The sequence below is a fragment of the Pristiophorus japonicus genome, chromosome 1 (genome assembly GCF_044704955.1).
Source record: "Pristiophorus japonicus isolate sPriJap1 chromosome 1, sPriJap1.hap1, whole genome shotgun sequence".
Lineage (NCBI taxonomy): Eukaryota > Metazoa > Chordata > Chondrichthyes > Pristiophoridae > Pristiophorus > Pristiophorus japonicus.
In genome coordinates this window covers 454673179-454689240 of record NC_091977.1, presented here as the reverse complement: position 1 = coordinate 454689240, position 16062 = coordinate 454673179, and the positions used below count along the sequence as shown (strand labels likewise).

The following is a 16062-nucleotide window of genomic DNA, read 5'->3' as shown; positions in this document are numbered from 1 at the left end:
TTTTACATTGTGAAGTTATATACTGATACTGTTGGGGCCGATCAAACTGACTGGTATACAGCGTAGAGAGTACAGAGAGTGCAGAGTACAGTGATTCGAGAGTATAGAGTGGAGAGATTATTAAAATTAGTGAAAGTAATTATTGATAGTGATGGGTCCTATGCTTTCCCTGCCTTTAATTGCAATTGCTCACACACTGGTTACTGAAAGGATCAATCGAAGAGGTGGCAGAGTAATACGTAGATGGAGACGAAGACAGAGGAGGAGACTGTACAGCCAACGAAGGTACTTGGAAAAGCAATCTTACCTGAACTTATCTGAAAATGCTTGTCTTAAGAGACTGCGATTCCGGAAGGAGGTCATCGATGAGATATGTCAACTCATCGGGGATGATCTGCAGCCTTCCAGCACCATCAGAACTGCACTGTCTGTTGAGGTGAAGGTAACTGCTGCCCTAGCCTTCTATGCATCGGGATCTTTTCAGGCTTCAGCTGGCGACATTTGCCATATCTCTCAGCACGCTACACACTGCTGCATTCGACAGGTGACTGAAGCCCTTTACGCACAAACCAAGAGGGCTTTGGGTTTCTACAGGATGTCACAGTTCCCCAAGGTACAGGGAGCAATAGACTGCACGCACATTGCCCTGAAAGCACCCTTAAAGAACGCGGAGGTGTTTCATAACAGAAAGGGGTTCCACTCACTAAATGTGCAGCTTGTTGTCGACCACAATCAAACAATTTTTACAGTGAATGCTACATTTCCTGGCAGCATCCATGATCCGCACATTTTACGTGAAAGTGCTATCCCTGACCTGTTTGTCAATCAGCCAGAAGGTCACGGTTGGATGCTGGGGGATAAAGGATATGGCCTTGCCAGTTGGCTCATGACCCCTTTGCGTAATCCCGTCACTGAAGTACAGAAACGTTACAATGAAAGTCACATAGCGACATGCAACATCGTTGAAAAGACAATTGGAGACCTAAAGCAGCGCTTCAGATGCCTGGATCATTCTGGAGGCAGCCTCCAGTACCACCCTGATCAGGTAGCAGAGTTTATTGTGGTGTGTTGCATGCTGCATAACCTAGCTATAAAGAGAGGACAAGTAATGCCAGATCATGCAGCAGGTCCACCTCCAGAAGGAGATGAGACAGAAGAGGCAGCCGGCAAGGATGAAGAGGAGGAACAGGCGGGAGAGGACGCGGGCAAGGACATAGGGGAGCTTAATCAGCCTGGCGATCTAGCACCGGTACCACCACACCTTTCCCGAAGACCAGTAGTCAGTGGCAGTTACACGGTCGCTAAGCTGTTGCTTCAGCAGCTCATTAATGAACGCTTTGCATGAACTATTAATTGTGGATATTCAAATGTTCATTTACAGTTAGGGTTAATCAAAAGTTTCATTTGCGTGGGGTTTCCTTGTTGTCTTGCCTGCACTGGCCTATCATCTGAATTAGTTTAAGTAAAGTTTAAAGTACTGGTATAATAAAAGTACTGGTATAATAAAAGAATAAACAAACAAATATGGATGAAAAACTGTACATTTGAAAACTAATGTAACTAAGAGAGAAGGCACAAAAGTTGTTGAATTAAAGTTTTTTTTATAAACAAAGATTTAAAATTTTTAATAAACTATTGAACAACACCCTCCCTCCAACCCCCCCGCCCCGACCCACTCTTCCCTCAAATCCCCAAAATGTTAACAATTAACAAAGATGAAAAAACAATTGAACATTTAAGTAAGAACATTTATTAAACTTTTGAAAAACACTCCTCCCTCCCTACCTGCAGTCACATTTCCCTCCAGGTCCTGTTCCACCCCATGTTCACACCCCACCCGCCTGTTTTGCTCTACGCAGACCGACACGAACGCGTTGTGCAGTGTGTGATGGCAAGATTTCCTGCCGTGGTGGAGGTGACGGAGTGGAAGCAAAAGCCTGAGGCTCCACTTCCGAGTCAGGAGGAACTGTGTCCTCCGTACTCGCTTGCATGCTCGGGGTCTCGCTATGAGTGGACATGACACCTTGGGGTGCAGCGCCGCTTCCAGCCAGCAATGCATGCCATAGGGCATTGGTTACGGCTGTCTGCTGCCGAATGGCCTCCAATGTCTCCCGAGCAGCCTGTGACTGCTCAGAAAACCGGTTGGAGAAGTTTGTGTAGAACTCGCTCCAGGTTGTGGCGAACTGGCTCCAATTAGCTGAGAAACCTGCGAAACCCTGGACAGGGATAATAAGCTCTCCGTCTGGTCCTCCGTGGTAGGCAATTGCATACCCCGCTGACCGGACCTCCGTGAGGTCAGCGTTTGCAATGTCACGCGCCTTGGCGTCACCACTTGCACACCGCTTGGTCCCGGTACCTCATCCATCTCAATAGAGATGGCCACAGGTTGTTCCCCCGTCACAAAAAAAATATCGTCTTCCTCCTCCTCCTCCTCTTGTTCCTGCACTGCAGAAGTCTGCAGTGCCTCCTCTTCTGCCTCTTCCTCCTGCAAAGTTTATGATGGCTCTGGAGTAGTGGAGGTATCCATTGACACCACGGACACTTGACCTTAGAAAGATAAATGAAATTGTTAAACAACGTATAACAATTCAAATCAATACATATCAATTTTTCAATAATTCAAAATATTACAATTCGTTTCATTACCCCATATGCACGATGGTTCACCAGACCTAACATGACCTCATTCGTAGATCAAGAGTACATTACAATAATATACCAAATTGAATTATAATTGCATAATATTACATGCGTAACTACGATATTTTCAGTATTTACGAATGTTTCACACATTGCACACAGCACAGTTCTCATTACGTGAATCAAGGGTGGGTTCGGCCACACCACGGGTTGTGACCGAACGGCTTTCGGGCCCCACCAAGGCCACCGCAAGCTCCTCGTATCCGCTTAATGCATGGAACATAGCAGAGCCGCCGCCCGTCCTACATTGCTCTCTCTGGTTGATAGATATCTTCTTCTGTAAATGATAAGATAACATTGCATGGCATAAGCTAATGGATTTGGCAATAAACATTTGAGACTGACAGATTTAAATATTTAATTAAAAATTTGCATTACGTTGCCTGTGAATAATATTTTATAATATAAGATTCAACTTAATGTTGGGGTACATAAATTTATTCATAATTTAATTTCGTTATAATGTAACGAAATGACATTGCAGATTCTAACTAAAATTTCCATACATCATTAAATAATACATATGGATGATTTTAAATATAAATTTCAACTCACTCTAGCTGCTGCCAGCAGGCTGTTCCACCTTTTGCAGCACTGGTCCAGTGTGCGCGCTTCATTCGATTCCGACGTGACCACGTCGGCAATCTCTACCCATATCCTCCTATATGCACGGGGTGGAGGTTTCCTATGCCCACCCCGTGTCAAATCCTCCCACCTCGTGCTCACTATATCAACGAGGGCCTCATTGGCCTCCTCGCTGAAGGGCTTGTCCCTTCGCCTATCACTTGATTCCTCCATTATTTATACAATTAAATACTGCTGAGAAAATTTTAACTGGATTTATCAGTATTTAAAAGTTTTTAAACTTCCCCAAAAAATCGTACGATGTCTAATTTTTGCAGATTTTAGTTTAAATTCCAACAATACAACCATCCAACCGAAAAGCCTCTCCCCTCTCTCTCTCTCTCTCTCTGACACTCCCAGTGCTTCTGAGCATGTGTGATGACCCCTGACCTCTCAAAATGCAGCAAAGCAAATCAACCTAAAAAAAAAAACATGCTACACATGCACAGAATAGCGTTGCTAGGGAAGCTTTTTATTCTTCTTTGATTTCCGTTTTCTTTGGGCGATCGTGAGAGCGCCGAAAAATCAGATCACCCATTTGACATCGCCGGGGTAAGGCCGAGTGGAAAATCGCAACAAAAAAAAATGGGCCTTGTGCCAGTGATCAGCACGGGCAATACGTCACACATCGCTGGAACAAGGTCCATTTTTTGGGGCCTTAGCCACCTAGTGGAAAGTCTAGCCCTATGTGTGTAAAGGCTTCAGCACAAAGGGCCACCTCCAGCGAATGTGTAAAAGAAATCTGACTCACTGTGTTGATGAAGAGTCTGCAGATGGCCATGAATCCAGCACGGATTATGAAACGATAGGCAGAGAGCTAGCTCAGCCCCACGATGAGGTATATAGCATGTTTACCTGCACCACCGAGTGTTCCCCATTGAGGATGGAAGTTGAGATAAATGGCATTCCAGTCTTCATGGAAGTGGACACGGGGGCGAGCCAGTTAGTAATCAATCAAGAAGACTTTGAGAAGCTATGGGACAATCAAGCTGAATGACCCAAGTTGGTCCCGGTTCAGGCAAAGCTGCGCACCTACACCGATGAACTTATCCCAGTCGTTGGTAGTGCGGATGTAAAGGTACTCCATGACAGCGCGGTGCACAAGTTACCCCTGTGGATTGTTGCAGGTGATGGACCAACGCTACTCGGAAGAAGGCGGATGAAGAAGATCCAATGGAGTTGGGAAGACTTCATCCATCCAGTGATCAACGTCCTCCGCGCTCAGAGGCAAAGCAAGCCCTCATCTGAGGGTGGACCCAGCACCAGAGAGCAGACCAGCACAGCACCCGAGGCACAGACCGCTGAGCACGACTGCGTGGCGATGATCCAGCTGAGACGACCCGAACGCACCTTCCAGGCTCTAGTGGCAGGACTCCGGAGGAAGAAAATCGGATCCAAAGGCGACTTCCCAGCTTCCCACCCGGGGAGAAGAGGATCACCGCAGTCGACATTGTGGATGGAGGAAATATGGTGCCCAAACCACGAGGTGAGGTGATGTGCTGAAGAAAAAGATGGCCGCGGCCAGACCACGAGGTGCAGCGCTGATGGAGCAACACGTGGCACCAAACGGAGAAGAGGATTGGGGTAAAGATAGCAAGGCTCTCTTAAAAGAGGCCGGCAACCCACCACACTTAAAGGGACAGTTCCACATTTTCAATCAATGTAATCACAACTGTGAGTTGGATGTAAAATGTGCAATTGATGATCAGAATTCCGTACATGCAATAAGCAAAGAAAAGTCTCAATGTAATAGCAACTGTGAGTTAGATGTAAGATGGGCAATTGATGATCAGCATTGTATACATGCAATAAGCAAAGAAAAGGCGCACGATCGGAGCTACAGGTTATTTTCAATGAGTAATGAAACATTGTGCGATGTAGGATTTCAACTGCATACAGTCAATTCAGCGGGCAGGCACCCATCAGGGGCACACAGGTCCAGAGAGCTATCCAATGTGGTAGCCTGCATCCCTGGGACCAGAGTTATGCACCATGGAGTGTGGTTATAAGCAGCCAATACATACGAGCTGCAGAGCAAGCAATCTCAGAAGGGCAACGGCACTGGTATCGCCACGAGCCTGAAAGAGCAAACTGTGCCAAGATGTAGCCCCCAGACCCCATCGCCACCAAGGCCATACCTGGAAACGAAGGGTCACCCGCAACAGTTCTCCCAAATGGGACCGGGACCAGCCAGGATCCCAAACTAAACAACGCCCAGGCAAGCAAGTCAGCAGTTCCCTGTGCACTGCTAGACGATTGCTCCTCAGGGAGCAGCAGTGACCTAGGGTGCAAGGAGAGGACAGGGAGGTCACAGGCACCTGTGAACCTGCCCGACGCTAGGAGCAACAGCAAAAGCCCCGAGAGCAGGCAGCTTGAGCCAACCGGGTTCCACTGCCAGCACTGGGCACCGCACTGCCACCAGACTACCTGGACACCATCCAGCAGTCTGGAACTAGTTTGCCCTTACACACCTGTGCTGACACCAAAAGTAGTAATCTCGGGATTGCTACCAGTGCCACGTGCTAGTCAGAGTAGGAATCACAGGATAGCGCAGATGAATACGTGGCTTGAGCAGTGGTGCAGCAGGGAGGGATTCAAATTCCTGGGACATTGGAACCGGTTCTGGGGGAGGTGGGACCAGTACAAACCGGACGGTCTGCACCTGGCCAGGACCGGAACCAATGTCCTAGGGGGAGTGTTTGCTAGTGCTGTTGGGGAGGAGTTAAACTAATATTGCAGGGGGATGGGAACCTATGCAGGGAGACAGAGGGAGACAAAAATGAGGCAAAAGCAAAAGACAGAAAGGAGATGAGGAAAAGTGGAGAGCAGAGAAACCCAAGGCAAAGAACAAAAAGGGCCACTGTACAGCAAAATTCTAAAAGGACAAAGGGTGTTAAAAAAGCAAGCCTGAAGGCTTTGTGTCTTAATGCAAGGAGTATCCGCAATAAGGTGGATGAATTAACTGTGCAAATAGATGTTAACAAATATGATGTGATTGGGATTACGGAGACGTGGCTCCAGGATGATCAGGGCTGGGAACTCAACATCCAGGGGTATTCAACATTCAGGAAGGATAGAATAAAAGGAAAGGGAGGTGGGGTAGCATTGCTGGTTAAAGAGGAGATTAATGCAATAGTTAGGAAAGACATTAGCTTGGATGATGTGGAATCTATATGGGTAGAGCTGCAGAACACTAAAGGGCAAAAAACGTTAGTGGGAGTTGTGTACAGACCTCCAAACAGTAGTAGTGATGTTGGGGAGGGCATCAAACAGGAAATTAGGAGTGCATGCAATAAAGGTGCAGCAGTTATAATGGGTGACTTTAATATGCACATAGATTGGGCTAGCCAAACTGGAAGCAATACGGTGGAGGAGGATTTCCTGGAGTGCATAAGGGATGGTTTTCTAGACCAATATGTCGAGGAACCAACTAGGGGGGAGGCCATCTTAGACTGGGTGTTGTGTAGTGAGAGAGGATTAATTAACAATCTCATTGTGTGAGGCCCCTTGGGGAAGAGTGACCATAATATGGTGGAATTCTGCATTAGGATGGAGAATGAAACAATTAATTCAGAGACCATGGTCCAGAACTTAAAGAAGGGTAACTTTGAAGGTATGAGGCGTGAATTGGCTAAGATAGATTAGTGAATGATACTTAAGGGGTTGACTGTGGATGGGCAATGGCAGACATTTAGAGACCGCATGGATGAATTACAACAATTGTACATTCCTGTCTGGCGTAAAAATAAAAAAGGGAAGGTGGCTCAACCGTGGCTATCTAGGGAAATCAGGGATAGTATTAAAGCCAAGGAAGTGGCATACAAATTGGCCAGAAATAGCAGCGAACCTGGGGACTGGGAGAAATTTAGAACTCAGCAGAGGAGGACAAAGGGTTTGATTAGGGCAGGGAAAATGGAGTACGAGAAGAAGCTTGCAGGGAACATTAAGACAGACTGCAAAAGTTTCTATAGGTATGTAAATAGAAAAAGGTTAGTAAAGACAAACGTAGGTCCCCTGCAGTCAGAATCAGGGGAAGTCATAACGGGGAACAAAGAAATGGCAGACCAATTGAACAAGTACTTTGGTTCGGTATTCACTAAGGAGGACACAAACAACCTTCCGGATATAAAAGGGGTCAGAGGGTCTAGTAAGAAGGAGGAACTGAGGGAAATCTTTATTAGTCGGGAAATTGTGTTGGGGAAATTGATGGGATTGAAGGCCGATAAATCCCCAGGGCCTGATGGACTGCATCCCAGAGTACTTAAGGAGGTGGCCTTGGAAATAGCGGATGCATTGACAGTCATTTTCCAACATTCCATTGACTCTGGATCAGTTCCTATGGAGTGGAGGGTAGCCAATGTAACCCTACTTTTTAAAAAAGGAGGGAGAGAGAAAGCAGGGAATTATAGACCGGTCAGCCTGATCTCAGTAGTGGGTAAAATGATGGAATCAATTATTAAGGATGTCATAGCAGCGCATTTGGAAAATGGTGACATGATAGGTCCAAGTCAGCATGGATTTGTGAAAGGGAGATCATGCTTGACAAATCTTCTGGATGTTTCCAGTAAAGTGGACAAAGGAGAACCAGTTGATGTGGTATATTTGGACTTTCAGAAGGCTTTCGACAAGGTCCCACACAGGAGATTAATGTGCAAAGTTAAAGCACATGGGATTGGGGGTAGTGTGCTGACGTGGATTGAGAACTGGTTGTCAGACAGGAAGCAAAGAGTAGGAGTAAATGGGTACTTTTCAGAATGGCAGGCAGTGACTAGTGGGGTACCGCAAGGTTCTGTGCTGGGGCCCCAGCTGTTTACGTTGTACATTAATGATTTAGACGAGGGGATTAAATGTAGTATCTCCAAATTTGCGGATGACACTATGTTGGGTGGCAGTGTGAGCTGCGAGGAGGATGCTATGAGGCTGCAGAGTGACTTGGATAGGTTAGGTGAGTGGGCAAATGCATGGCAGATGAAGTATAATGTGGATAAATGTGAGGTTATCCACTTTGGTGTTAAAAACAGAGAGACAGACTATTATCTGAATGGTGACAGATTAGGAAGGGGGAAGGTGCAGCGAGACCTGGGTGTCATGGTACATCAGTCATTGAAGGTTGGCATGCAGGTACAGCAGGCGGTTAAGAAAGCAAATGGCATGTTGGCCTTCATAGCGAGGGGATTTGAGTACAGGGGCAGGGAGGTGTTGCTACAGTTGTATAGGGCCTTGGTGAGGCCACACCTGGAGTATTGTGTACAGTTTTGGTCTCCTAACTTGAGGAAGGACGTTCTTGCAATTGAGGGAGTACAGCGAAGATTCACCAGACTGATTCCTGGGATGGTGGGACTGACCTATCAAGAAAGACTGGATCAACTGGGCTTGTATTCACTGGAGTTCAGAAGAGTGAGAGGGGACCTCATAGAAACGTTTAAAATTCTGACGGGTTTGGACAGGTTGGATGCAGGAAGAATGTTCCCAATGTTGGGGAAGTCCAGAACCAGGGGTCACAGTCTAAGGATAAGGGGTAAGCCATTTAGGACCGAGATGAGGAGAAACTTCTTCACCCAGAGAGTGGTGAACCTGTGGAATTCTCTACCACAGAAAGTAGTTGAGGCCAATTCACTAAATATATTCAAAAGGGAGTTAGATGAAGTCCTTACTACTCGGGGGATCAAGGGGTATGGCGAGAAAGCAGGAAGGGGGTACTGAAGTTTCATGTTCAGCCATGAACTCATTGAATGGCGGTGCAGGCTAGAAGGGCTGAATGGCCTGCTCCTGCACCTATTTTCTTTGTTTCTATGTTTCTATGACACCCGTACAGATTCCCAGTACGTATCAAGGATGTCGAATGTACTTGCCTCACAACTGAACCACAAATGTAATTATGTTAATGCAAATTTTTTTTCCTGGACTTGAATTTTTATGAATGTAATGAGCCTCCGGCATAATCTATATGTGTGGGGGGAGAGAATGAGTGGTCATGGACACACAAACAGAAACCACCAGCACCCTACTGCCAACGAAACACCAACCACTCACCCAAGATAGAAATGACCCGACAAGGGTCAACCAGATAGAGCTAAGCCCAGAGCACAGTCAATGCAAAGGTGATTTGCACTAAAGGCTTGGGAAAGAGTGATGTCATGTATCCTACATTGTTACTACTTGTACAATTACAAGGTGTGCCACCAGAGGGCACCGCAGTGGGAGACTTGCAGGTTACCTGTACAGGTGTGCTTGGCCTAGTATAAAAGGCAGGCCACCATGTGTGATCCTCACTCTGGAGTCATCAATAAAGGACGAAGGTCACTAGAGTTCAAGTACAACACATTGCCTCGTGGAGTCATTATCAGAGCATCTAAAGACATAACAGTTCCCATATCCCTTTATTCCCCTTTCCATCAACCACCTATCTAACGTGTTCTTAAATGGTGAAATGGGCCCGGAATTTCCTTGGAGTTGCTCCCGCTTTGCCACTGTAAATTCACCAGATGTGTGGCGGAAACGCCATCTACGCACGTCAACTGGGTTTCCGGTGCATTTCTGGTGCACTTACGGTGGTGAAGGGAGAATATCTGAGGAAATTCCAGATCATGGTTCCTGCTTCAGTCACTAACTCGAGTAGTGCATTCCACATCGTCACAACCCTCTGTGCAAAAATGTTCCTCCATGCTCGTAGTCCTATATCTCATATTTAATCTTTTATCTATGCCCTCTTGTTCTCGATCCTTCAACTGCCAGAAGCAGTCTATTTTTATCGACTCTGTCCCATCCTTCATGTTAATCACCTCTATCAAATTACCTCATAATCTCTGCTCTAATGAAAACAGCTCCAATTTTTCAAGTCTATCTTCATGTTTGTATATCCTCATACGAGACAGAATCTTAATAAAACTGCACTGAACTCTTTATTGCCTCAAAGTCCTTCTGTGGAGCCCAAAACTGCACACAGTCTCCAACTGTGGTTTTGCTAAGATTTTTATAAAGATTCACCATATTTTGACTTTTATTTTCAATACCTCTTGCCATAAAAACCTAATATTTTATGGTCTTTTCCACTTGAGGTGGTGCTATTCATGTCTTGTGAATCTGAAGCCCCAAAGTCCTCAGCTCTTGCACAGTACTCAGCGTTCCCCTATTCAGAGTATAATTATTACTTTTTTAACCAAAATGTACCACCTCTGACATTGAAAATTTACTGACATTGAATTCCATCTCCCACATTTTGCCCATTCCATCATTCTATCACTATCCCTTTACAACTACCTTTGGTCCTCAGAATGAGTTACTATGCCTCCTATTTCAGTATCGTCTGAAAATTTGGACAGCACTCCCTCTAGCCCTATATCCAAATGATTACACAGTGAACGTAATAGAATGCTGTGTGACACTTCTAATCACATAGGGGCCAAAATTGTTGAAGGCCGAGGGCCGCCCAAATGCCACCCAAAGGACCACCGAGATACCTGATGGTACTTTGGACAGGAGTTTTGGCAAAAAGTCCTTTGAAAGGGTGCCTGGCAGCAAAAGAGGGACTTACAGCGTCAATCTGAGCGGCAGCAGGCAGGCGCTCTCATCCTCGGCGGCAAAGGCGCTTGCTGCCCAAATGCCGCCAAGGATGGAGTCGGGCCCAGGGAGGGTCGAACAGCTGAAAATAAAAGTCATTAAAAAGAAATATCGGAACACCTTCGGGGAACCCCATCCAGGTAAGTCGCTGTAAAGAAAAAATTTTTAAAATGTTTACTACCCTTTTCTTGCAGGTCTTCATAACTACTGTCGGGGATAGACCAGCCTCCTTGCAGCTGGTCCTTCCCTGCCCTAGCGCCGACTCCCGCCCGCACAAATCTCAGCGGGCGGGAGGTCACTTGTGTCATTTGGCTATCCGCTGACGTCAGCGGGCAGTTCCCGGCTGTTCTCCCCTCCCACCCGCTCCAGACCAAATGGAAACTCGCACAGGGTGGAACCTGAGGAGGAATGTCAGCAGATCTCGGCGGCAGTGGGCGGTAAGGCCATCAATTTCACCCCCAAATTATCTTCATTATTATTGAGATTCAGGTCATTGAAGAACAACAATGAGATTTTTCAGGTAGTGACAATAATGGGCAAGCAAATGAGGTTATTAGATACAAAAGCAAAATACTGCAGATGCTAGAAATCTGAAATTAAAAACAGAAACTGCTGGAAATACTCAGCAGGTCAGGCAGCATCTGTGGAGAGAGGTTATTAGATAGCTACGCAAGGGCTGTACTGTGTGCAAAGCACTACGGCACCTGCAGCAGTGAATGCTAGTTTAATTCCAAATGCCACTGAGTTCTTGATCTCAGCCATGTCAGTGTGGGGGAGTGTCAAGCAAAGTCACAACAAGCATAAATCAAAGGGAGAGTTTTTACTGAGTGCATCTTGTGAATTCTTTAGCAGCTGGTCCAAAGAAAGATTGGCTGAGGCTGTGGAGCAGGCCTCCAGTGTGCTCTCTTGGCAGCAGTTGGTGTGTAGCCAGGGAAGAAAATAGAGAGCTTACTCACCTTCGCTATAATTTGCTCTGCTAATTGTGTGGTCAATATTGAGCACAGATACTTTCAAATACCCTTATAATAGTTAATTGATGTGTAGCTACTTTATTGGCCTCAATTTTATTGGCCCTGAAATCCCGGTCCTCTGCTTCCCGCGGGCGCTCGCCAGAAAATGGCTAAAAAGATCCGCACCTACCTTTCCCTGCTGCGCCCACCAGAGATCCCGATCTTGAGGCCGCCCCTCCCTGTGCATCGGAGCGCGAGCACGTCTGGACAGACGTAGAGCTGGACTGGAGTAACGTGGCACTGGGCAACCAATCCAGGTAAAGTATTTTCTCATTCATAATAATGGGAACTCCATAAGTAGGAGTTCTCATTATTATGATTAAGAAACACCCCACAAACCCCAAAACACCAATAAAAAATAGGAAAAACATCACATATTTAACATTAATTTAAATTAAAGTTAATAAATGTCTTAGAAAAAATATATATTTTTCCGATTTTTCTTTAAGTTTTTTAAATTATGGTTTAAAATAAACTTACCTTAGTGGGCAGGGTTTTTAACATTAAAATGTGCTTTTTAAATTTTATTTTTATATGTTTTTGTATGTTTTAAAACTCCTTCACTGGTAAAAGTAGGCTATACACCTGCTTTTACCAGGCGCAAGAGTTTTCAGGACACTCGCTGAGCAAGAGATGGGCAAATACCGCAATCTTGCCCATGTGAATATCCTGGCTATGGGGATATCCTGGCTATCTGTCAAGCCAGAGCTTGACAGATCAGAAAAGCTGGTTTTCGGGGCATGCGCATCGTGCACCAAAAAACGGCTTTTGCTATGCCTTTCTGGGTCCATACAGACCCGGGGAGGCCGGGATTTAAGGGCTATTAATTATTGACTTCAAAATGTTTCTCTTAGTTACACAAGACTGATGTTAATTTCTTTAGTCTACATTAATAATTCAACCGCAATGCAAAGAAGTAAATGGTACTGTTATCTTAACTTCTCAGCTTCTTTTTTCTGTAAAATCAGATTAACAGCTGATGCAATTAAGGAAAAACATTTTCTGTTTTTATTTCAGATTTCCAGCATCTGCAATATTTTGCTTTTGAATACAATTAAGGAAGCTGCTTACCATAAATGTACCGAAAATGTGGCTAACTTTTTTTTACTGTAAGGGTGACTTATGTATTCCAGCATCAGGATTCATATTTTTAACACCAATTTTAGTTATTACACTAGCAGTTTGGATTCCGAAATTCTAAAGAGCAATCAGATCACTGAAATCCATTTTGAAAAAATCAAGAAGAAAGAAGTTTCGAACACGGATTGTTAAGGCAGGTTCTGTACTTAAAGTTTCACTGATTTTAATAATGGAAATCATGCTTAACAAATCTTCTAGAGTTTTTTGAGGATGTAACTAGTAGAGTGGACAAGGGAGAACCAGTAAATGTGATGTATTTGGACTTTCAAAAGGCTTTTGACAAGGTCCCACACAAGAGATTAGTGTGCAAAATTAAGGCACATGGTATTGGGGGTAATGTATTGACGTGGATAGAGAATTGGTTGGCAGACAGGAAGCAAAGAGTGCGAATAAATGGGTCCTTTTCAGAATGGCAGGCAGTGACTAGTGGGTGCTGCAAGGTTCAGTGCTGAGACCCCAGCTATTTACAATATACATTAATGATTTAGACGAAGGAATGGAATGTAATATCTCCAAGTTTGCAGATGACACTAAGCTGGGTGGCAGTATGAGCTGTGAGGAGGATGTTAAGAGGCTGCAGGGTGACTTGGACAGGTTAGGTGAATGGGCAAATGCATGGCAGATGCAGTATAATGTGGATAGATGTGAGGTTATCCACTTTGGTGGCAAAAACAGAAAGGCAGATTATTATCTGAATGGTGACAGATTAGTAAAAGGAGAGGTGCAACGAGACCTGGGTGTCATCAGTGACTGAAGGTAGGCATGCAGGTACAGCAGGCAGTAAAGAAAGCAAATGGTATGCTGGCCTTCATAGCGAGAGGATTTGAGTATAGGAGCAGGGAGGTCTTACTGCAGTTGTACAGGGCCTTGGTGAGACCATACCTTGAGTATAGTGTGCAGTTTTGGTCTCCTAATCTGAGGAAGGGCGTGCTTGCTATTGAGGGAGTGCAGCAAAGGTTCACCAGACTAATTCCCGGGATGGCAGGACTGATCTATGAAGAAAGACTGAATGAGAGGGGATCTCATAGAAACATATAAAATTCTGACGGGACTGGACAGGTTAGATGCAGGAAGAATGTTCCCGATGTTGGGGAAGTCCAGAACCAAGGGTCACAGTCTAAGGATAAGGGGTAAGCCATATAGGACCAAGATGAGGAGAAACCGTTTCACCCAGAGAGTGGCGAACCTGTGGAATTCTCTACCACAGAAAGTTGTTGAGTCCAGTTCGTTGGATATATTCAAGAGGGAGTTAGATCTGGCCCTTACGGCTAAGGAGATCAGGGGGTATGTAGAGAAGGCGGGAGTGGGGTACTGAGGTTGCATGATCAGCCATTATCATATTGAATGGTGGTGTAGGCTCAAAGGGCCAAATGGCCTACTCCTGCACCTATTTTCTATGTTTCTATAATGTCATAAAGATTCAATAAATGTGCATATACAGAAGATTACAATAGTATATTACACCAATCTTGCGTAAAAAAAAAATCAGATGGCATCAGTAAACAGTCAAGATAACAGATAAGATATTTCTATCAGTCAGCAATTGTAGGAATTTATATTGGCCACTAAATGGTTTCAAAGTTCTAGTCAACACGGAACAAAATACTAATGTTAGATTTTTCCAGTTGCAATCGATTCAGAAAGAGAGGTTAAACTCATTTCTGGTTTGTTGAGCATTGTTTATAAGTTTGAAAGATTTTACAGCCACAAGAAATTTGTGAATAAAAACTAATGAATTGTTTGAATTTGTTTTATCTTCAATTTTAAAATAAAGCAACTTTTTTATTGTGGAGATATTGCAGGTAATTTGGTGATGATTGACGACATGGTTTCAATTACTGTGGTCACAAGTTGGCAGGTAATCTAGTCCAATTTAAAGACAAGGAAAGACAATAATAGAAAGATATATAGGCCTTTAAATTATACCGTGGGATACTTGTGTAAGTATGCCTTATGCAGTGGCCTGAGATTCCTCACGACTATTTTGACATCAGGGTTAACACTTTCACTAAAATAACAATGAGAGAAATTTCAAACAATCATGTTAAACGTTCAAACTTAAGCATTCATAGCTTAATTTCAGGGCCATAATATAAAATACAGACTGAGAATAGTTCAAGATAGGAAGAGAGTTATATAATTCCATTAAGAGGAAATATTTGTACTTCATTATTAGATCCCTGGTAAATCATAAAAGTAATGCATCCAGTGACATAATCAGAATTGATGTTTTTTCTTGTTTTACTTTATTACTTTAAGTATATTTGCAAAAGTTAACTAAACAACATGTTGTCACATCATATTGTTCAGCTTAAAGATACAGGTTAAATTTATTCAGGATAATTAGGACTGCAGAGAAATAAAAGAAAACAGTAAATATTGATGGTACAAATGCTTATAAAACAACAGGAATTGAACCAAGCTACAAAAATTTAAACAGGTATCTTCCCTGCTTATTTTTTTCAAACAGCACAACTTGTAGAGGACACTGAGTGCTGGAAACTTCCTGATAAGGTGCTTGTACATGGGTGAGGCTATGTTCTTGCCATCTACATGGAGCACAGCTACCTTTAGACACAACCAAAACTGAAATGAAGCTATCGCAAAAAGCCTGCTGTATATATCTCAGACCAGCAGGCCTCCGAACACTCAGCAACAGTTTTTTGCTTTCATATAGTGCCTCTCACACACAAAAATCCCTAAGATACTTTACAGAGGAGAAAAAAGGCACAGGTTTGTGGAAAGGTTAGGCAAGATGACTGAAAGCTTAGTTGAAGAGATGGGTTTTGAGAAGGCTTTTAAAAGTGGGGAGGCAGATAGAGAAGTAGAAGGATTTAGAGAAGGAGTCTAGGGAGTGGGGTCCAGATGGCTGAAAGATTTCCCATCAAAGTTGGAGCAGAGTGAACATACACAAGAGGCCAGAGTCAGATGACCAGATAGCATGGGCGGCCACATAAGGCTGGAAAAGATTACAGGCGTAGCTTGGGGCGAGGCCTTGGAGAGATTTACAGATGAGGGTGAGAATTTT

At 44.3% G+C, this 16062-nt stretch overlaps 1 protein-coding gene across 1 annotated transcript; it reads right to left on the bottom strand.

Moving 5' to 3' along the window:
* Positions 1 to 1703: 1703 nt before the first annotated feature.
* Positions 1704 to 3662, bottom strand: LOC139260051 (myb-related transcription factor, partner of profilin-like). The gene is made up of 3 exons (XM_070876164.1): positions 3256 to 3662; positions 2818 to 2977; positions 1704 to 2547 (listed from the first exon to the last, which is right to left on the bottom strand). Exons 1-3 carry the CDS (start codon positions 3496 to 3498, stop codon positions 2495 to 2497), a joined length of 456 nt encoding a protein of 151 aa, XP_070732265.1. The 5' UTR covers positions 3499 to 3662; the 3' UTR covers positions 1704 to 2494.
* Positions 3663 to 16062: the final 12400 nt, after the last annotated feature.